The sequence below is a fragment of the Harpia harpyja genome, chromosome 16, assembly GCF_026419915.1.
Source record: "Harpia harpyja isolate bHarHar1 chromosome 16, bHarHar1 primary haplotype, whole genome shotgun sequence".
In the NCBI taxonomy this organism is placed as follows: Eukaryota; Metazoa; Chordata; class Aves; order Accipitriformes; family Accipitridae; genus Harpia; species Harpia harpyja.
The window spans coordinates 731422-753094 of NC_068955.1; the positions used below are offsets into that span (position 1 = coordinate 731422).

Consider the following 21673-nt stretch of genomic DNA (forward strand, 5'->3'; position numbering starts at 1 on the left):
ATTTCGGTGCGCAGTGGGGCATTACACCAATGCCAGAGGGGTCCCTGGCAGCCCCTGGCTGCTGCCCCACCGTGCATGCCCAATGCGGGGCTCAGGCATCCGCTAACAGGGCACTGGCACAGGAACTATTTGGGTGCTTACGTCTGAACTAGCTGGGCATTCATGTATGAACTAATTGGGCACTCATGCATAAATTAATCTGGTGCTCATGCATGAGTGCTGCAGACCTTGTAATTTATGCTCAGCACCACTCGACTTCCCCTCCGTTGTCTGTGCTGCCTTGGAGGGCTGAGCCGCGCTGGCGGCGAGGGAGAGGATGTGCTCCTGTCATCCTGGAGGTTTACATTCTGTCAAGGCTTTGCTGCAATATAATGTACAGAAAGGCCTTGCTGCTGCCCCGGTCCCTCGGGATGCCTCTGATGCCTGGCAGCTCCAGCGCAGCCTGTGAGCAGCTCTGCTCCCTGCGTGCCTGCACGGCGCTCTCACCGCTGCAAGGGTGACTTCGCTCTGCACCGTTTGCTGTAAAGTGCAAAGCTATTGCATTTCAGATCTCTGCCCCTTTCTGTCTGGCGGGATAACAGCATCTCTTTTTTTAATCTGCAAGAGCTGCTTGGAGCTGGCAGCACTCGGAGCTGGCAGCTCTTGCCAAGCGGTTTCTTTGTCCGGCTGGTTCCTATGGAGCTGCATCTCCCATCATCTTTGCGTGCAATAACTGAGCAACAGAAAGAGAAAATGAGAGCATTTGTGAGCGTGCACGAGCCGAGTGCTCGGCACTGCCCTGGCCAAGCTTCCCTCCCAGGCTGCACGCTCCGGTCAGAAGGCATTTTCAGTTGCACTTTCCATCTGGCATTGATTACTGTCCAATTTCTTGTACCTTCATTTGCAGTCAGCAGAGGCGGGCTGACTGACATTGAGGGAGAACAACTCCTCCGATCCCATCAATCAAGTGCCATCAGGATCCAGCTTCCCAGGCCACAAGGTCACCCTCAGTGGGAAATCAGCTTTCCATCTGAAGCAGAGCCCTCCTCGTGCCCCTCTCCCACCGCAGCCCTGGCTCTGCCGCACAGCGGGCAAGGGAGGGAGACTGACCTGCAAGCTGCCATTACTCACTGTCCCCCTCCACCCTGCCTCTGGACTCTCAGACCATTTTGGGGATAAGCAGGAAGAAAATTCACAACTTTTTTTCAGGAAATAGTGAGACAACACACAGGAACATCTGACAGCACCAGATGCAGGGCTTTCCCCCAGGGCACTGTGTTCGGACCCCCACTCCTCAGAGGTGCTTCAGCCGGTGCGGGGGGCACCTCTCCCTAGGTGTCCCAGGGCAGGGGGGCCAGGCCCTCTCCCCGGCAGTGCCAGGCAGGCACACACATCCCCGGTGTCCCCCTGCAAGGGGCAGGGTGCCCGTCGGGCTCAGTGAAAGCTGCCAGCCCTGCGCACAGCAGGGAGATGTGCAGTGAGCGCTCAAGGGACGATGCTGGCCTGGCACCGAGCGGGGAGCGTGAGCTTTCCCCTCGGACTCCTGGCACTCAGCCATTTGGCAGCAGCTTTTCCTTAGGGAAAGCCAGAAGTGGTTCAAGGAAGGGGTTGCTCTGCTCAGAGGCTCCGTGCTGACTCAGCCTCTTGATGGAGGGCTTTCTACCGCTGCAGCTGAATGGGGAGAACAGCCAGAGTTGCCACCCCTGCTGCTGAGGTATGAACTCAGCCCATTGCTTGTTTAGCTGGGATTTAAAGTCTGACTGTTCCCTGCTGCATGAATTGCTGCCCATGGGGGGGTACATCGAGCTCCCATGCCTCCCAGGCATTGAGGAGCCAAACCCCTCCCAGTGCTGGGAGCAGGAGCCCGGGGTCTGTCCAGCTCCAGCTGCTGAGCTTCGCTCACCTTGCTCCTCCAGAGAAAACCACCTTTGCTTATTACAGCCCTTCCTGCAAATCGTGTGGCTGCTCAGAGCCCCGGCACCTGGGAACCATCAACCCAGCCAGTGATCTGGATCCAGCCTTTGCTGTTTGTGTGGATGAGCCAAAGCCACGCGACAGCGGTGAGAGCCACAAACAGGGTCACCCAAGCCAGCTCTTCCCTCCTCATTTGCACACGCAGTACAGCTGAACTGAGCGAGAAACGCCCCCATCGCTAATGCATGCTGCAGCAATGGAAAAAAAATTCACTTACTGCTCACAGAAGGTATCATTTGCAGATGCTCATCACACCAAATTACTCTGCAATTAGTGTTCTTCATGAAGGTGAACTGAGGCCCTTTGCAGAAGGGAAGGTTTGGAAAAAGAGCACAGCAGACGTTTCCTAAAGGAAACCAAAGAATCTCCAGAGTTGGCTTTAATTGCCATAACAGCAAACGCACAGATGGGCAGACAGCCTCTGCTGTCACCGCTCGCTGGGAGCCGGCCCCACCATGGGGACCAGCCCTGGCTAAGCACCGCACAAGCCGGGTGTCGGGGTGAGCACGGGCCAGGATGACGGCACGATGGTGGGTACAAGAGGCGCGCTGGGCTCTGGCGATGCAAGTGGGGACAAGCAAAAGGACAGACATCCAGCTTGTGCTGCCTGCTTGCTTGCAGGAACCACCGAGCCAGCGGCCGGTCTCTGCCCTGCCTGCTCTGCAACGTGCTCCTGCCTCTCGCCCTTCCACCAGCGTTTGCCTGCCTGCCTGCCCTCCTCCCCAGACAAGCAGTGCTTAGGGGTGGGCTGGCTCTTAAACCCAGCGACTCTCCCCACTGACAAGGTTGTCCCAGGAGCTCCCTGCCTGCCTCAGCCCTAGAGCTGAGCTGCCAGATGCTGCCTGTAATCTGTGAAGTTGGCCGGGAGAGGCTGCAATTAGTGCTCAACCCCCCAGTGCTATTTTTATGAGGGATGCAGGACAAGGATAAATTGTCCTTTTCCACTGGTGTTGTGCTTCAGCACTATGGATCAGCAGTCACTTCCCCCACCCCATCCCCTCGATCTGGGGGCTGTAGCCAGGTCCTGGCATCACTCGGGGCTCCTGAGCTCGTTCCCTGGGGAGGGGATTGCAACAGCAGCTGAGACCTTATTAACATTTCCAGCTGCTATCTCAGAGCAAATGAATTAATTTCAAATTGTGTATGAAACATGTTGGCTTCCCCACTCGGTGTAGCCCCGAACTGTGCAAAATCAGCATGGTTTGTACTTTATAAGGAAGCTTGACCCATAACTAGTAACTATTGATTTTTCCCTTGAAAGCTGCTCTCAGGCAGTTGCTCCAGAGCTGTGCAGAACAGACGACAACAGACACTGGATTGCAAGAGCGTATTTTCTCTTAATGAAAATAATCGTGGCTGCAGGTCAGGGTGCTTTCTCAGGGAGCACTTTGGCAGCAATGGAGGTGCCGGGGAGCAAGGCCTGCATGCTTTCATGCCTTAAACACCTCACACCCTCCTGTTCCCCCAAGTACCCTCTTCTGCCGACGTGCAGGAGCGTAACTGCACCCGTAGCGACTGGGTGAGCACATCCAGGGCTGCGTTCCCTCGCCGGGACCCCCGGACAGGAGGCAGCCAACGGCACCCTCCCAAGGGAGCAGGTGTTGGGCACAGGGCAGAGGGAATCACTCCCTTCCCTTTGCCCTGTCCCAGCGTGACTTCTGGCTCCAGAGAGGGTTTTGCTGGTTCCTGCGGAGGGACAGGCAGCTCCTCGTGGGCAGGACCTGGCATTGGGGTGAGGGGCTGTGCCAGGGGCACAGGCGCTGCCCTGGCTGCGCTCCTCCGCACGGCCAGGCTTAGGGATGGCAACTGAATTTGACGACGTGACTTTCCTATTAACTGTCTCACCCTTCTTAAGGGAAATTAGATTAATTACATTGTAGCAGGCAATAAATCTTTCCCTGGAGAGACAGGGAGGGTGCCTGGGATTTTGGTCTCCATGTGCGATGTTAAAATTAGCGATTCTGTCTAATCCCATTTTTCAGTGTAATAATGCTTCTGGGCAAGAGGAGTGTAAAGCTCTGTGGCTCATGGGCACTAATTTTCTGAGATAAATAGAGAATTTCTTCCCCGCTCTCATCAGAGCTAAGGATGAAATTGCTCTTAAGTCCACACCCTGTAAGCTCTGTTTCCCACCGCTGTATTTTAAGAGGACATTTATGCTTTCCCCAGCTCCGATGTGACAGCCGAGCAGTGGCACCCTGCAATTCCACAGCGAGGTCCAGTCACATCAGTTTTCATATTATCTTGCTGTAAATGAGATTCACTGGACAACATGGATCTGATTTGCAGCACAGCTGTGAAAGAAATCCTGCCTTTAAGAAAGCTACCATCTATGAATAAATTGGATATACTTGTTTTGGTCTCCTGACAGGCTCCAACTTTCAGTTGTCAGGCTGTGAAAGCCAAGACCCAGCCTGCCTCGTGGGCACCTCTCATGGAAGGAAATACTTGATGTACACCTCAGGAAAGGTCTCACCTTGCTGGAGGCTGCTTGGCACACCTGGCTTTCTCACCCTGCAGGGATGGCACCGTGGCCGGAGGGGAGCCAGACTCACAGTTCCCTTTCCAGATGACTGGGCTGTTTGGGCAGTCGGCTTCTCCCTCTGTCCTCAGAGGCATCAGACCCTCAGATTCAGGCAGCAAAGGCTGGTGCTGCCACAGGGAGGGCAAAACCCTCCTCATTTTGCCAGTTGGCTGCTGGCAGGACCCGGAGGGATGGGCTGTGACCCAATGCCATCCTCCTTACAGCCGTGCTCACAGCCATGCACTCCCGCATGTTACTCCCAACAGCGGTGGACTGGAGGACAGCAGGTACCGCACATGGGACAACCTCTTCTCCTGAGGACCTCACCACAGAGCAGCGCACCTTCCCAGGGACTTGTCTGATCATCAACAAATTTCTTACCCAGAAGCTAAGCTACAGCCCCTCTGGCTCCTTATACAACCTCCCCAAGAGTGAGTATTGCCAACGAGTGTAGCCCTCCCTGCTAAGCCATCGGGTACTTGCCAACAGACCACCTGTCCTGCCTCTGAGCACACATGCATGTGGGAAGACAAGCAAGCATCGCAGCAAGGCTCTTCTCCCACCGCACACCTCCAGGATTCACCCGGAGTCCTGCAGCACAATCAATTAGAGGAACACAAGCCGCAGCTAAATCCATGGCAAACAACAGTGTTTGATTTGTTTCCTGGAACCCCCATCACACACAGTGACATGCGATACAGGATCAGCTGAAGGGCTGTAAGGTCCCACAGGGAACATCGTGTTACGGCAGATGGTGATGGGGAGAGCCCGGCTGTCCGAAGCAGCGCAGACATCGTTAAACACTGTGCAGCACGGCTTCCCTGCGGCGAGACACCAGCCTGGAAAACCCACCACCACTCACGTCTTCTAATTAATACATTATACCTAATTGAGTGCCCAACTGCTAAATGATGTCAGTCAGGTTAATTAAATGTTAAATCTTTGTCAGTTAGCAAAAAAACAACAAAAAAACCCCCACCCACCAAAACCCCCCACCAAAAAAAAGCCCACAAAGAAAGAAGGGAAAAAAAGGCAAAGTTAAAGAAGCATAAGCAGCATTGGCAGGCTGCGCCCCCAGCTGATGAAGGGTAATTCAAGCCTTGTAACTCTGCTCTTAGAGCATCCATTCCATCAGCAATCACAGAGGGAGAGGTTTGACAACCCACATGAGGCAGCCACAGAGCTGAATCCCTGTGCTCACCTCTGCACCATCCGTTACTTCTCTTTCCATGGGTAGACTCGCAGTTCTTCAGTGCGGAGACCACTTACTTTTGCGTGACGGGAGTCTGACACTGTGCCAAGAAACACCACTGGCTGGGCCTCCTCATTGCCGTGTTGCAATCTCCCAACAGCCATCAGCATCACTGACTGCGGCTCCGAACAGCCCATTCCCCTTCAGCAGAAGCAGTGTAAGGAGCAAGGTGAGGAACCAGCTGGCCACGTCTTGCGATTTGTGGACCAGGCAGGAACGCAGCTGGCAGCAGACCTAGGATCCATAGACTCATCTCCCTGATGGAGATTATCTTTTCACCTCATTAAAAACTGCACATTGCTCAGCTGTGAACCGCTGGAAGGAAGATTCAAATTAGAGCAGAGCCAGTGTAACATCCCAGCTGTGATCAGGTGGCATGCAAATGCATGCTGGGATGGGAGTGAAGAGAGCACCCGTCCTCACCAAGAAAGGCCACTGGAAGCTGAGTCCTTATCAAAGGGAATAGTATCATGCATCACAGACTTGACACTAGGAGCTTGAACTTCTCACTGGTCCCCAGACAGCCCTCTCTGATTCACTGAGATGTGGGAACTCATATTGAAAAGTCAGTTTGTGCACACACTGACTAGGACAATTTGTCCTATTGATTAAGCAAAAGATGTCTTTTCTTGTTATTTCCCTGACCCCTGAGACTTATTTGTGCTTTCAAAATGACTCAGATTCCACAAATGGATGAATTTTTGGTGTGCAGAATATCTTTACTGCTAGCTGCAGACACTGCAGTTGAACATAAAATTTGGAGATGCAGCCTGCTCAACTAAACCCACCAAAATGGCAGGGGTTTCCAGATATACATTTCACCTTTGAATTTGCAGTTCTCCCAATCACTTATTTAGAGAAGAGAAATGACTTATGAACTCCTCCATGCCTCTTTCAGTGATGCTAAGGAATATTTCCCCTTCTTATGCCTTCAGCTGACCCAGAAAGTGTGGATTTCTGGTGGAATTATACAGCTCAGCTGGAGGAGTTGCATGTGCTGTCCTGCACCTTCAAATCAAAAACTTGTGCATGAAAAAATTGCCTAGAGACAGCTCTAATTTGTTCTAAACTATCATCCCTTCTATCAGCAAGCAGCGAATTGTTATCTATTTATTTCTTACAATGTCACTGAATCAGTGACCACCTGCAAGGTGTCCATGATGATAAACGCTTGCTTTGTATATGGAGCTATTTCTGACAATGCTTGATAGTGCACATCTATCAAATTGCCTGGAAGAGCCACCTATTAGGATCATTATCTAACACAGTCCCTTTGTGGGAGTTCAATGTCAGCACATCGTGGGGAAGGTACATCACTGGGTACCTATTCTGCTCATTATTTCTCTAGATCATTAGTTTCACATTTCCATTATGAATTTGGGCTGAACTTTGGAGTTCTCACACCCAGAGCAAAGCTGTAGCCCAAGCACCGAGACTCTCCAGCATCCTCCGAGCGCACAGCGTACTGCTGCACCCGCTTGGTGTGAGCGGGAACTCCTGTCTGGAGGGTTGGCTGGTTGAGCTCCATGCCAGCCAGCCAGGGGAAGGCAGGAATGCTTTTTTTCCTGCAAGACTGTAGCTATCCAGCACTATAAAAACCCTGGTGAAACACAGACACACCCTGCTACTTGCTTGCTGCCTGCCAGGTCTGTGCTCCTGAAAGTACCAGCAGCTCTCCTTCTGCAGCTCCCGCTGTCCCAAGGGAAACTTATTTTGGAAGAGCTTTGGTTCAGGTCAGGAGTTTTGATCTTAACAAGTCAGTGCTCAACAATCTTTTAGCAAACCATGGCCATTACTCCCCAAACCACCCTTCCTACAAGAAAGCCACAGCTCTCAGCCCTGGGCAGTATTCATCATGACTGAAATGACAACCAGGAAAACCACTTTTTCCTCACGGAAGGAGCCGCAAAACATGGGGGCCTTTAATTGCTTCTGCAGAGCCTCACCTATTAATGCAAAACACAGGCCCTTGGAGGTCACATAGTTCAGTTCTTGGGAAGAACATATGCAAAAGCAATATTCTGACAGCACCTCAATGTCCTCTGGCCTTTCCCCTCCAGACTGGCTCTGTTCAGAGGACAGTCCCTGAAGCCATGTCCACAGCAGCTCAGACCTCGCAGCAGCTCAGATGACACAAGCTAATGTCAGTCTCTTTCTGTAGGCTGAACTGCTCTGGCCAGTGATGGATGCAGCAGCTTCCAACCTGACAGAACAGTTATTTTCCTGCATTGCTTTTTATTTCCCATCACTCAGTTTAAAGAGCAGTTCAGACTACAGCCAGGCTTGCATACAAATAATACACAAACGAAACCTCCCCCAAATCCACAAAAAAGTCAGCCAGCTTCCCTGTGTTGCCCTCATAATCCTTGAACTGAAGAGGGAGGTTCTAGCTTTGTTAAACAAAATGCAACTGCCATGTAGTGTGCAAAAGGGGCAGAAGTGATGCCAACAATTTACATGAGCAATAAAACTGCAGAAAAATGAAATACTGCTTACCCATGTTCTAGAGGAGCACGTGGTGCAGGCAGCATGCAAAATGGTGATGAATCTGTTTAGCTATTAGCTGCCAGATAGCTTTAATTCATGTCAGATACAATTAACTCACTCTGACAATTGGAAAAGGAAGCTTGAATATTAACAGCATTGTTGGTTGCATTGTGCTGGGAATGCCATGCTTCAGCAGTACCACCTCTGCAAAGAGGAACCTTGAGCTATGCTGCCTCCACACTCTGCAGAGCAAATTCAGCACACAGCCAACTCAAACAGGTACGGACCAAAATGCAGTCATAACCCCCCGCCCCGCCCAAGCTCTACAGGTTCTGCTTCTTTCAATATTCCAGATGCTAAACACTATTTTGCAAGCAATTTTTTGCTGTAGGCATAAATAATGTGTTAGCCTCAATAATAGCAGATATGGCCTTTCATCCTCCAGAAGAATCAGGAATGTATAGCACATAAATCTAGAGTTAGAAACAAAGGTATGCCTCTGCTGTTGGAGAGCTAGGTAGTCAGGCTTGCAGGGACACAAGGCTTTCACGTCTGCGTTGGAGAAGTCTGAGGAAGCAGTCAGGTCGTATCTGCATCTCCTTACCACTCGAGACTCGTTAATCTAGAGGAATAGTACTAGCAAAAACATTAATTCCTGGATTTACTAAGTAACAACACTATAACCTCAGCATTAAACAGGAGACCGAAATGGCTGATAGTGTAACAAGCATGTCAACGCAGGGCCTTAAAGATTGTTAACTATAGCTTTTGAAAGGAGACAGTATTAACAGAAGAATTCCCTAGGCTAGCTAAGCATTTTAGTTCATTTTTTTCCTAGTAAAGACACGTTTAAAGCAGTATCCAAGCAAGTATGTTACAGTTTTATTTACAGCTTAACTAGTTGGGTTTTTTAAAATTAATATGTTAACAGAATTCAATGAGGACAGCAAGGCAAGTGTACCTGTAGCTTAGTAGTTTACAATATTGCCACCTGCAGTTAGGACTTAGAAGCTACCAAAACCTCTTAAATACTGATTTCCAAATACCTGGCATATACTTGAGGTTCGCATTACAGTGACATGCTTGCTTTTTAAAGGAAATTCATGTATGAATGCTGTTCTACAAAGTTTTTCCCATGCCACAGGCTGCATCAAAGATTTACACCAAAGCATAAGTTACCTCTGATAGCAGCTTTTCCCAGTCTTCCTTCTTCATCATGCTGTAGACTTGGCTTTTGCCAAAAGTAGAACTTTTCCAAACCTAGAAAAATTCCCAAAGTCTCAACATCCTTGTTTATAGACCCTTCAAAGAGGCTTAAATCAAGGACAAAAAGGTATCTTTGGAAAGGACAGTATGCCAGCTAACAAAGAAACAGGCTTATTTTTAGAAAAAAAATCTTAGACAAAGTTAGAGAAGCAAAGATCTTTACTCTGAATGCTCTCTTAACATGCCAATTAAAAAGTTCTCATTAAAATGTTCCCTGCTGAAACAGAGGAAGGATTATCAGGTTGTCTCTTGCAGATGCAGTTTTACATACTTCATTTGTATGATCCATACAGAATAACGCTTCAGGAATCAAAGCTAACCACACTTTTAAGGGATTCTGTATCTTAGTCCAACAGACAGGAGAAGCATCCTCTCCCATCCTGTACCAGCTACAAAGATTCACAATAAAAATGAAACCCTGGATTTTGAGTGAGAGGAGTCTTTTACATTTTAAGACTTTATGCAATCTTCCCACAGAGACCTAGCGCTTCTAGAGAGCTCTGCTTTTCCAGGCTGCTGAAAAATAAGACGGTTGTAGGAAAGCAAATACAGGACTTCTTCCCTAATTCATTTTTCAAGGAAGTGTCAAGCCAGATGAGTGCTCCTGCTTACATTTTTAATTACACATACAGTAACCCTTTCCCAGGAGGCTGCATTTAAAGTTGAATTTTCATGAATTCGAAGTGGAGCAAGATTTCTCTGTATTTTCTATAAGAGGGGGGAAATGGGGGGGGGGAACCCAACACATTAATGACTAAGGAAGTTATTTTGTCCTCTACAAACAGTATTTATTGGATATGGCTCTCTGTCAAAGAAATGCACTGAATCAACTCAATTTAGATGAGAAGAAAGGGAAGAACAATGTTTTGACTAGTCCTAGCTTTCTTCTTCCCTGTCTATACTCAGTTCCAGGAGCACTGCTTCTCCTCAAGATTTTGAAGGGGGTGAAGGAAAAGCAAAGTTCTCTCACATTAGAGATACTCCAATAGCTCTAACGTTACTCTCAGTAATCTAGTTATGCAGCAGTCTAGATGACTGATTCTGTTAAGTTAAAGTACCTGTGATCTTTTATTTCAAAAACAATAAAATGCATAAGTTCACTATAAAAACCTCAAAGCCAGTTACAAATACAATGGCTGCTATAAGAACAAAAGGATTGCTATTCATGGCAGCATCATGAACTACAAGAAGCTTTCCATTTGGTCCCAGGCACCAGTAACTTGCCTTTAGGTATCTCAGGTACTATACTGAGATAGTCATCACCTTTTAAGCACATTTGCAGAGAAAGGATGTGCCTGGAAGGAAGTGCAACAAATCTGATCTGTTGCTTTCTTTGCCCAGACAGATGCGAACTCCAGTCACTTGGGTCCACTGCTTACGTCTTCTGCAAGACACCAGAATAGCTTTTCTGCCCAGCTTGCTGGTCTGCAAGCCCAAGATAACTGTATCTTGGTCTCAACCTTAAAGGAAATAGGAAATAAAGCATTTTTTTTCCTGAATAAAAAAAAAAGCAATCTATTCTAATCCCATTATATATTATAGGTAGAAAAATTAGTTCTGAACTTCCATTTGGTAAATTAATGGAAGGAAGACACAAATCAGAACAAGAACTAAAGGTAGCAGTCCTAAATGTAACATTCTGTATTTACAGAGGGATGTCAACATTCACCGAGTTTCATCTATGGGTTTTTGCACCACTGCAAGCTTGTGCGAGACGAACCTAGAAAGAAAGAGAAATTAATCAGTACTCTACAAGACACTGTTATATCCCACAACCAGTTACAACTTCTGCCTGAAGCGGAAGACACTTTCAGCTTTGATTCAGTTTTTCAAAACATTGACAATAGCTCTTCTTCAAGAAGTACATGGTTTATCCACAGTTTGTATTAAGCTAGATGTGATGTAAAGCTACTCCCTTTCCTTCCCCTCTCAGCTCCTGCTTCTTCTTGACCACTGACATGAGCCAAAATACAAGACAAGGGTGGGGTGGGGGAAATAAGGAGTTTCTATTACAGCTGAACAGTCCAAGGACTAAATGACAGCGACAGTGCTGCCTTACAACTTCAGGACATGATTGACAAAAATATATAGACTTACTGATAGCTTCTTCATACTTCCTTGGGCCTCCGGATTCAGATGAAGAAGATTCTTCTTGGTCAAATCACTTGCCGTCAAACGAATGCTCTGTGAAAAAAAACCCAAATCTTAGGTTTTCTGTTCAGTCAGCTGCAGTAGCTGGAAGCAGCAAAAAAACCAAACCCCAAACTTAAAAAATAAAAGTAAATAGAATTCAAGCATACTAGGAGACCACATACAGGCAGAGAGCTACATTCAGCTGGACCAGAAGCTCATCTCTTACCTTCCTTGCAGTGCGTTAACACATTACTGCCAGCAGAAGCTACTTTAAATGTTACTTAAATGCATGGCAAAACAGCATTCTACATTCTGCTTTGACCAGCTTGAACAGCTCCCACTTCTGACTAAAAATCTTTCAAGGTTCTTTTTAAGCTAGATTAATCCCCTGATAAACTGCAGTGGCACAACTAAAGAGACAAGAGTGGATGACCTGAAGCTGGTAAGGCCCCCAAGAACTTACAAGCTATCCCTTCAGCATAGATTCTACAGATTAAAGTTCCTGATTTACCTCCCCTCCTCCAACAGGGACTGTAATGAAGATATCGTTGCTGTCAGCAAGGGGGCTGCCATTGGCAGAGATGGTGTAAACACGTTCATTTACTGCGGGCGTGCGCAAACCCGGTGTCTTGAAAATTCTGAAACAAAAAGTTACAGGTAAGTAATCTCACTGCAATTGGTCAAAGCACTCTGACTAAAAGTCTTTCATTCCGGGTTCAAAGGGCCACTAAGGATTATGTTGCAAACAGAAGACAGACACGTACATAAAGCAAATGGCAAGGCACTTCCCTACATAAGAGATTAACAGAGAAATTTAACAGAATACAAACCTGGAATCAAATTTGGGTGTGACCATGGAGGTACCTCCTCGAGCACAGACATCAACAATTCTACCAGTAGCTGGAGTGATAAAGTTGTTTTTGCTTGATCTGTTAAAGGGAAATAAATAAAAATATTCTTATGAGCAGACGTTTAACAAATATTCAAGTCTGTGATACGATAGTGCTTGTACGAGGTTAGCACCACAGAAAACCAGAGGTTCTTACTAACTAAAGGTATACCCCAAAGCTAGGGATAGCTGGTCATCACAGGAGAGGAAGTTGCCTATTTTTCATTCACTTTCAGATCACTGATTTTTTTGCTATAGCATGGCACAACTACATCAACCAGCCTACTAAACTGTGCTCCATTCCATTTTAGAGTTATATTAGCACTATACAACTATTCTCCATTTCTGAAATCCAGTAAAAAAGATAACCCCTCTTACCTTTTACTCATGCGCTTCACTCTTGCTGAAGGAGCTCTTCTGCTCCTGGACACTGGCACTTTCTTAGTGGATGCCTTCACCTGAAACACACATTACTCACGGAATCAGTTACTTCACTCTCGTGTGACAGCAGAGTCCACAACAAACAAATCCTTCCATACAAAACATTTGGCTCAGTAGGCTCCTTTTTTATGGCACAAGAGTCCCAAAACAAACACCCTACAAGCTTCTGTGTTTCCTATTGCTAGAAGTTTCAGGAAATGATACTTGTTTTGAAGTCCCCCTCGAAGTATCCTGGACAGCTATACTATCATAGGCACCATCTCAGTCAGTAGTTTATATCTTGGGAATAAAGTCATCACAAAGAGTAACTACTTACCTTTCCAGTTCTTGGATTAACATTTTCAGCTTCTAGCTCTGGAAGACATTGGCTATCATGTTTTGCTTTCTTTGCTAGAGGAAGCAAAGGAGGCTCTGCTTCTTCTTCAATAGCTTCAATATCTTGTTTAGATTTTTCCACTAGAAAAAGAAAGTGTTGTCTAAGTTGAAAATAAATAATAGCTACATTATTAGCTAGCAGCGGAGGTAAACAGTAAACAACCACAAGGATTTTTGGCAACAATTTGCTTCTGAAATCCAAATTCCAATGTAATCCAAACGGTTGACAGAGCACTATTTTGAATGATTTTGAGTGTTTTAAGAAAATTAAGTAGAGCTACTGCAGACAGCAGGGATAAAAGTAGGATTATTTTCCTGTCTTTAAATATATTGAGAGATGCAAGAAAGAACTGAATTATTATTCACAGCAGGTAAACCATGACATGCTTTCATCTCACTGAACTCGTCACAATGCTTAAAACAAACTGACCTTTCTTGATGATTTTTAAAGGAGTCTGGATAACTTCTGCTGTTAACTTGTTTATTTCTGTTATTTCCAAGTCTGCCTAAAATTAAGAAACAGTCACGGCACAATTAGGATTATCAGTAGCATATAGTTCTGAGAAATCCAAGTTGTAGAGCAAATCCCTAACTATTTTATAGCAAGAATACCTCCATGCTTTCGGTTGTGCTCAGACTGGGAACTTCACGTTATTCTGGAGGTGACAACAACATGTGAGGTCTGCATGCCATTCGGGACTAACGTGCCTTATTTGGCTGCTGCAAGTACACTTCGCCTACGCCCTGCTGCTCAACCAATTTAGAAATACTTTAATTTACTGAAAAGCCCGTGTGCTCTTGGGGATCTGGGAGTGAAATCAAGCAGGTAAGGAAAGACAGAGAAGGAGCAGCACGAGCACGCAAATCCTGTATCGTATACAACAGGCGTCTCTTACTGCAGCGTTTGTGGAAGAATTTATGTGACCTCTGCTCCTACAGACACAGGAAACCCTTCGTTTCCTACAGTAGTGCGCAACATCATCAGAAAACTGAATATTTGTGCTAGATACCTACCGTTGCTGCCTCTTCCAGCACCTTTTTGCTTCCTCCTTTAGCTAAAAAGAAGATATTTTTAAAAAACTCAGCACGTATCCGAGACAGCCTATACCGTACACGCAGACATACTTCAACACGCCACCACCAGGACGGAAGAAACCAGTACAAACCAGTTTTCCGGGCAGCGGGCGAGCAGCCTCAGACAAAGGGAGCGGCTTCCGAGCAGCCGGCGGGCCGCCTGCGCGGGGAGGGGGGGGGGCTCCCAGTGAGAGGAGACCCCGGCTGCTCCTTGAGCACCGCTGGCTTTTATCCTCTAAGGGAAATCGTGGCCCGCCAGCCCAGTCCCTCCCCCGGTGCCGGTACCGGTGCCGGTGCCGCCCCGTACCGAGGTAGTCCAGCCAGTTCATCTCGCGGAGCGCCAGCGGCAGCCGCAGGATCTCGATGTTGTAGAGGTTCTCCGCCTCCTTGACGAGGCGCTGCCCGTTCGTCCGCAGCTGCTCGACCCGGCTCCTCACTGCGGGGACGCACACGGGCTCAGCCACGGCTCCGGGACCGGGGACCGGCGCCCGCCGCCCGCCCCCGCCCCGCTCCCGGCCTACCCTCGCGGTCGAAGTCCTTCAGGAAGGCCGCCAGCTTCCTGCCGCGCGCGCTCGCGCCAGCCTTCTTTCGCCCGGGAGCCATGGCGGGGGGCCGGGGTCGGGGGTCGGGACCGGGACCGGGAGCGCCGCCGCCCGCCGCGCGTTCAAACCCAACGGCCGCCGCCGCTCGGCCAATCAGGGCTCGGCGCGGCCAGTCGGGGCGCGGCGCGATGACGCAGGGGCCGGGGGAGCGCTTCCGAGTCGGCGGGTCGCCATGGCGGCGGCGGCGGCGATGGCGGCGGCGCTGCGGGAGTGGGCGGCGGCGGCGGCGCGGCAGGACGCGGCCTGGCGGGCGGCGATGGCCGCCTGGGCGCCGCTGCTGGTCTCGCTGGCCGGGCTGGCGGCGCAGATGCGGGCGGCGCAGCGGCTGGCGTGGGGCGGCTCGCCGCTGGGCCCCTTCGGCGACCTGCGGGCGCGGCTGTGGCGGAAGCAGCGCGGCGCGGCCGAGGCGCTGCTGGAGCAGCTCGGCGGCCGGCGGTGAGGCGGCGGCGGGGCCGGGGCCGGGGCCGGGGCCTGGCGGGGGGCCGCCGCTGAGCGTCTGCCGCTTTGCCGTGCAGGGCGGAGCTGCGGGCCGTGCGGGACGCCGTGGGGGCCGGCGTGGCCGCCGTGCTGCGGCTGTACGAGGAGCGGGCGGCGGAGCTGGGCCTGGCGGCGGCCCTGCGGCGCGGGCCGCGCTGCCCCTCGCTGGCTGACGCGCTGGAGGGGCTGCAGGACGTGGAGCGGTACTACCGGCAGCTGTATCCTTCTGCTGGGGTCGGGCGGGCAGCGCCGGCGGGTGCCTTTTTCTCTTTGTTGTCCTTAGCGGGCAGGAAGGTACCTGGAGAGCAAGCTGCTGCTGCTCCGCATCCGCTGCGACAGCCTGGCAGACATGGAGGCCCTCCCGCAGTCTTGGGAGAGGATTTTGGCGCGCTACAAGGAAGACGTCATTCAAGGTAGTTCTGCTTACAGCAGACCCAAAGGGCCTTTCCCGGAGCTCCATGCTGATGCTTCAGCCCTGGGGACAGCATGTGGGCCCGGTGGTGCTTGCTGTGTGGGTCTCAGTAGCAGCGGGTGACCTTGTCCAGTTTGCGGTTGAGCTTTGCGACCTGCTTTGAGATCTGGGGAATGACTTCAGGCGTAAATACTCGCCATCACACCCTGGGCACAGCTGGAAGCGGCGCCCTGCCTCACAGTGTAAGAAGGGGCTTCGTGATCCGTTTCGCTTGGTCTGCTAAGTTAGTTTTACTTACGTTTTTCTTCATTGCTTTTAGAAACACGTTAAGGCTTTGTGTGTACAGAATACAGATAAATTGCATTAAGCTAATGGGGTTGGTTTTTCCCTTCCAACTCAGATACGCTTCTTAAGATTTCTCTGTTTGTGGACAACCAGCGAGAGCTGTGCTGCTCACCAGGCTCCTGACGGAGAACAGGAGGGACTGGCGTCGACCGGCTTCTGCGAGAGTCTGGTATGTTCTGAGGTGACTGCAAAGAGGATGATGAATTGAGGAAGCTTTACTGGTGCTTTTTGGAAGCTGAATGAGTTGGGTACTTGGCCTCAGTAGGAAATGCTTGGACTGTTTCGTTTTCAAGTGAAAATGGACTTGGTGCCTGAAGAAGAGGCTGAGCTGAACAAGCTGTGGAAATTGTCCTTTCTTTTGCCTGCCGTGGATGTTTTGTATACTGAAAAAAATGTTGAGACTTATTGACTTGAGGTGCGCTGCAAATAAGTGAGCGTAACATAAAATCCAGCAGGCTGATACCTGTACCTGTAAGGAGGATGCGTAGGTACCGTCCTTACAAATAAATAAACGATGTCAAATCAGGGCTTGAAAACAGTTTGCATCTTGTGCCTCTGAGCAATGTGTTTGCTTTCACCCACCTGTACATTGAAGAGGAAGGAGCAAATTTGGCTTGGAAATGTAATTATGGAGGTATGGAACCCTGAGGACTGACACAGGTAGTTTTCAAGTGTGTTAGAGTATGGTCTTCTGATACCTCTGCTAGGGCATGTTTAAATCAGTCTTAAAACTTCACGCTCTGTGGCCACAGCAGCTGCTGACAGTTCTGGGGACATCTTTTGTTGGCCATGACACCCATCCTCTGTAACGTTCCCGGAAAGTGGTGGGGTGCCTGTTGCTAAATAACATTTGGTATGAAATTGTAGCTTCTCGGAGAAGGCCAAATAAAGAGTTGTACTTGGACGGATTTTAGATGTGCTTGTGCTCCCTGTTTTTACGGTGAAGCAGGTCTCAAACCCGGGGAGTCCATCTGACCACCTGAGGGCACTGCTCGACCTGCGGAGAGCTGCCCACGGGGGCCCTGGGAGACGGCCGCGGGGCTGGGGCTGCCAGTGCTCGCCATCAGCTGGCAGGTCTTCATGGGATGGTGCTTTATATGCAGTTCTAATTGCAAAGAAAAATCACGTCACCCTCTTGGCGTTGGTGTGGCTTCCGGGCGTCACGGCTGATGAAATCGGTGTTTGCCAAGGGAAGGGCGTTAAGCCCAGGGAAGCAAGGCAGGTTGTGCTCCCAGCACGTACAGGGCAGGGGATCCGAGGGCTGGTGGGGGGCTCAGCTGGCTTGGCGGTACTCCTCTGCTGCTGAAGGTAGTTCCTCTTTGTTCCTGCGTGCTCTGCGTCGCTTTGGGACCCTGGTGCGCTTGCTGTTGCTGATCCTGTCCTCCAGGCGGCTGCGGGGGGCTCTCGTGGCTGGACAGGTGCCTGGTGCTCCGGGCATCCCCTACAGCCCCCGTGCGAGACTGCAGCGTAACTGTGTGTTGCGAGTTGCGGTGTGACTGTTCTGAGCTTTTCACTTGGCCATCTCCTTCCTAGGGAAGTGAGAAATGGAGTCCTCCTCCTGCTGCTTCAGCTTAAGATGAAGCAGATGATGCAGTGAAGATACTGGTTTGGCAGATCAGCCAAGAATGCAGTTTATTTAGCAAATGGCTGTAGAGCAGTCTCGATGCAGATGCTTCTGCGTGCAAAGCACTTCCCATCCTTGAGTGGCTCTGTCTCGCTGTGACCTGTCGCTGACTCATTTTGTCAGTGTGCTGCTGATGCTGTGGGTTGCATCACAGCATCAGTTCAGTATAAGGCATTTATTTTCCTGTCCACAGCAGAGTGAGCAATTTCATCTAGTTTCCTTTTCCAGAGCTTTGATTCCAGCCGCAAACTCCTCCCAACTCTAGAAATTCATGTCCTGTGTTTACGTTGCAGTCAGTGAAGCAGTGTAGGTAAACTTTATTAGCCATTACCTCCTGCTAGTGTTCAACCCATGCATCTTCCCGTGGGACATCACTGACTTCTGTTTTTAAGGAAAGGGCAAGTGTATGCTGTGGGATGACACAGATCGCAGTAGATTTCTGTAGATGCCCTCCGAGCTATCTCTGACAGCTGAGTGCTGGTGTCTGCAGAGGCTGCCAGTCTGAAATCCATCTGATAAAAAGGTTGAATGTTGTGGTACAGCAAAGAGCAAAGGTAATAGCACTATCTTTCATCCATCTCCTGTTCCTTTTCTGATATGGTTTTGAACCTGTGGCCAAAGTGCAGACATGTTGCCTGTGTTGGGAGTGTGCTGCCAAGCTACGTGGCTAATGGCAAGCACGCCTGCACCTCCATCAGTGCTGATGGCTGTCACTGCAACGAGTGACTTGTACAGTTCTGGTTTTGGGATGGGAGATGAGGGAGAGCAGGCAAAAGAACAGAGAGCAGCTGTATGGCCTTGGGTTCATTATACGTGGCTCGAAGGGCGTAAGACGGATGACAGCAGGGTGAATCCTGGGGTGTCATCCTTGCTCAGGCCTTGATATAGCATCATCATAAAACAATAAATCATGGTGTTCGTGGATGCAGAATTGTGTTTACATGTGCACATACTACACAGCTCTTCAACACCCTTCTTTGTGAGTCTGTCTTTAGTACAGCTGCATAACAAACAAATGGATTTAAATTTTGGAAGGTCTTCAGAACAGTTTGGTGGTGGCCCTTCTGCTCCTCCTAGATATTTGGCCCTCTGATGTCTGTCTTTGGGCTAATAACAGCACTGCTAAAAGTGCTGAGAACACCTTCTGAATTAAAAGTGGCCACGACCTGACTCTGACTGAAATGGGGTGAAGGAGGTGCTCATTGAAGTTTTGATGTGACTAATTAGAAACATAGAATGGTTTGAGTTGGAGGGGACCTTAAAGATGATCTAGTTACTCTGTACTGTTTCTGGCTGATGGGCCATGTCATCAGTTGCAGTGTTCTGGAAGGGCACAATTGAACCTCCACGTCAGAGCACTCTAATTGGATACAACTGTAGGTTTGTTCCATTTCAAGATTTGGATGTTACAGCTCAGGATGGCTGCCAAGGTCCCCAGTTGCTGACAAGAATGTGGTTCCTTATGTGTGCGAGACTCCCTTCAGCCAACATTCGCCAGGGAATCTCTGTGGGTTCGAAGGTTCCCACCGTGAAGACAGCCAGGGTGGGCATTCAGTCTTTAAACACTTAACTTGGGAGCACTCAGGTGGGAAGGCTGCTCCTCCTCTTCCAATGCCTGGGAGCCTGCATGGCTGAGTTAGATACCTGCATGCCCATGGCAGGGATATTGTTGGGTGGTGTCATCCCAGCCTGTGGCTCAGAGGAGCCAGGGCAGACTGTCTGCGGTAGGCGCTGCTCTTCCTCCCCACGTCTCTCCCTCATCCTGAAGGTCCCTGGCTTGCTCTCAGTTTGTTTCTGTGCCTGAGCTTTCCAAGACTGAGCTGTGACGTGGCCCACTGCTACCAAGCCATGTCTGCTGTCATCAGCGAAGGATTTCAGTGTCTGTCTGAGTACTGGGATGGGAGGGAGGCGAGTAAAAACACAGCAGCATCTGCTGGCAGGCAGCGGGGTCCTCTTCAGCTGCCTGGGGAAGCTGAGTGCGGGACTGGGGGGCTCCAGTCTGTGCAATGCCTGAGTGAGGCCAGTGGGTAAGGGCAGTATCAAGGGCTCTGAGACTTACTGGTAAAATACACCTAACCATAAAAATAAACCTGAGTGCCTTTATTTTTGGAGCAGAGCTCTTAAAGTATTCTTGCATGGAGATCTGTCATTCAGGAATGCAATAAAACAAAGTTAGCAGCCGGAGCTACCTTGTTAAAGTAAAATTTTCAGGAAACACAAAGCTCATGCTTTGATTTTCAGCTTTACCTCCTGCTAACTTAATTTGAAAATAGTTATTCTTCACATATAGGGAAAGCACAAACTAAAATCAGTTACTAAATTTGAATACCCATGAACATTTATAGCGAGCATCTGACTTCTATCTGGTTAGTTTGTTTTTTCATGTAGGGCGAAAGTTAGCTTCTGGTGCAGTGGTGTCTCTGCACAGTTCTGCTTCAGAAATGAGGACCCGCTGTGGGTAGCTCCAGACTTTTAAACGAAACCCAAAAGCTTTGCTTCAGCATAAGCTCATGGATTTCAAACAGATTTCAAAATTGAATTTACTACAAGGGTCCATAGTTAGGAAAAAGACAAAGGATTTGGCACCTGAATTTAAGTGTAAAGTGAGTCGGAGGCAGAAGTACGTGATAAAAAGCTTCGTGAGTCATTTAATAAACCAAGCATGGATTTCACAAGCCCCTGTGGTTTTCATGCTTATTCTTTGAGACTTTCATCTTGGCCTGAAGCAGAACTCCTTTGTGACTTTGCAGGGCTCAAGAGGCTGCATGAGTGCTTATCTACTCGGAAATAAAACAAACATTCTCCCATCTACTTTAATTGGATGTGTAGCTCTGTTCCTAGCGCTCGGCTGTCTACACTTTAGTGTTTCTCTAGTGCTCTTGACTTTATCACAGCATTTGCCCTGTTGAGTTGTTGTTGAGCTCCAAGGGGGGCAAACTCTGCTAATCCTATAGATGTGTGTTGAGTGGGGACACATCTGGCTGAGAGGCAGGGATGTGCTTTCCTGCAGTGCGGTTGTGCTCAGCGCAGGGTCTGTTGTCTGCCCTTGCAAAGATGGGCACAAGCAGTTACTTGGCCAGCTCTTTGGCACTGTGTTTTATCCCTTGTTGCTACACCCAGCCCCTTCTATTGCAGCAGACCCTCTAGGGCCGCCTGTTGTGCAGTTTGCGCTTCCGCAGAATGGAGGCTGTTTTCATCGCTCGCCTTATCTGCCAGTCCTGCATAGATTTTGTTTCAATCCTCCCTTCCTGCTTTTCCCCTCAACCCTTTCACTCCTCCTCCCTCCTTCTGTGGAAACAAATCTACAGTAGGTGTCTCCTGAACTTGCCTGAACTCCTTGTCCCAAGCACCTTCCTTACTAATCCTTTCCAGATGTCCAGGAACTTTTATGTTTAGCAGTTTTGCTCAAGTTCCTCATTCATTCTCAGATGGAGCAAACATTATATTTCCTAATATTATTTGAAAAATAAGACTGATCATGGCCTTCTGAGAAGTCGTTGCTGCCTCAAAATGCAATGTTTTAAGCACCACTGCAGACTTCTACCCCCAAATTGGAGCACAACAGATACTCATAAATAGCACAGGAGTTTTATTTTCCGTAGCTGACTGTGCTCCATGGCTGTCTAAGACGTCTTGAAAACAGTACTGCACTTGTACCCAGCCAAGTGGCAGGGGTGTTGGCTTGCAATTTCCCAGCTAAAGCATCATGGAGAAATTAGGAGATCTGTCCGATGTTCCTCTGACGGTGACCCAACAATGGAAAGCAAGTTTCTCTGCCCATCCTCTCATCTAGTTTCCAGCATAACTTTGGTTTTGGGG

At 49.1% G+C, this 21673-nt stretch overlaps 2 protein-coding genes across 3 annotated transcripts; one reads left to right on the top strand and one right to left on the bottom strand.

Annotated features, from left to right (window-relative positions):
* Positions 1-9623: 9623 nt before the first annotated feature.
* On the bottom strand, positions 9624-15067 carry CDCA8 (cell division cycle associated 8). Its single transcript, XM_052811645.1, has 10 exons — positions 14916-15067; positions 14702-14830; positions 14335-14375; positions 13751-13826; positions 13262-13401; positions 12883-12962; positions 12446-12544; positions 12127-12253; positions 11580-11666; positions 9624-11202 (listed from the first exon to the last, which is right to left on the bottom strand). The coding sequence occupies exons 1-10, from the start codon at positions 14995-14997 to the stop codon at positions 11158-11160; spliced, it is 906 nt and encodes a 301-aa protein (XP_052667605.1). The 5' UTR covers positions 14998-15067; the 3' UTR covers positions 9624-11157.
* Positions 15068-15144: 77 nt separating this feature from the next.
* Positions 15145-17143, top strand: C16H1orf109 (chromosome 16 C1orf109 homolog). Of its 2 annotated transcripts, none has more exons than XM_052811647.1 (4): positions 15145-15431; positions 15512-15691; positions 15764-15886; positions 16286-17143. In XM_052811647.1, the coding sequence occupies exons 1-4, from the start codon at positions 15169-15171 to the stop codon at positions 16296-16298; spliced, it is 579 nt and encodes a 192-aa protein (XP_052667607.1). In that variant the 5' UTR covers positions 15145-15168; the 3' UTR covers positions 16299-17143. The 2 variants fall into 2 exon arrangements, with proteins under 2 accessions (XP_052667607.1, XP_052667606.1); XM_052811646.1 differs by having other exon boundaries at positions 15768-15886.
* Positions 17144-21673: the final 4530 nt, after the last annotated feature.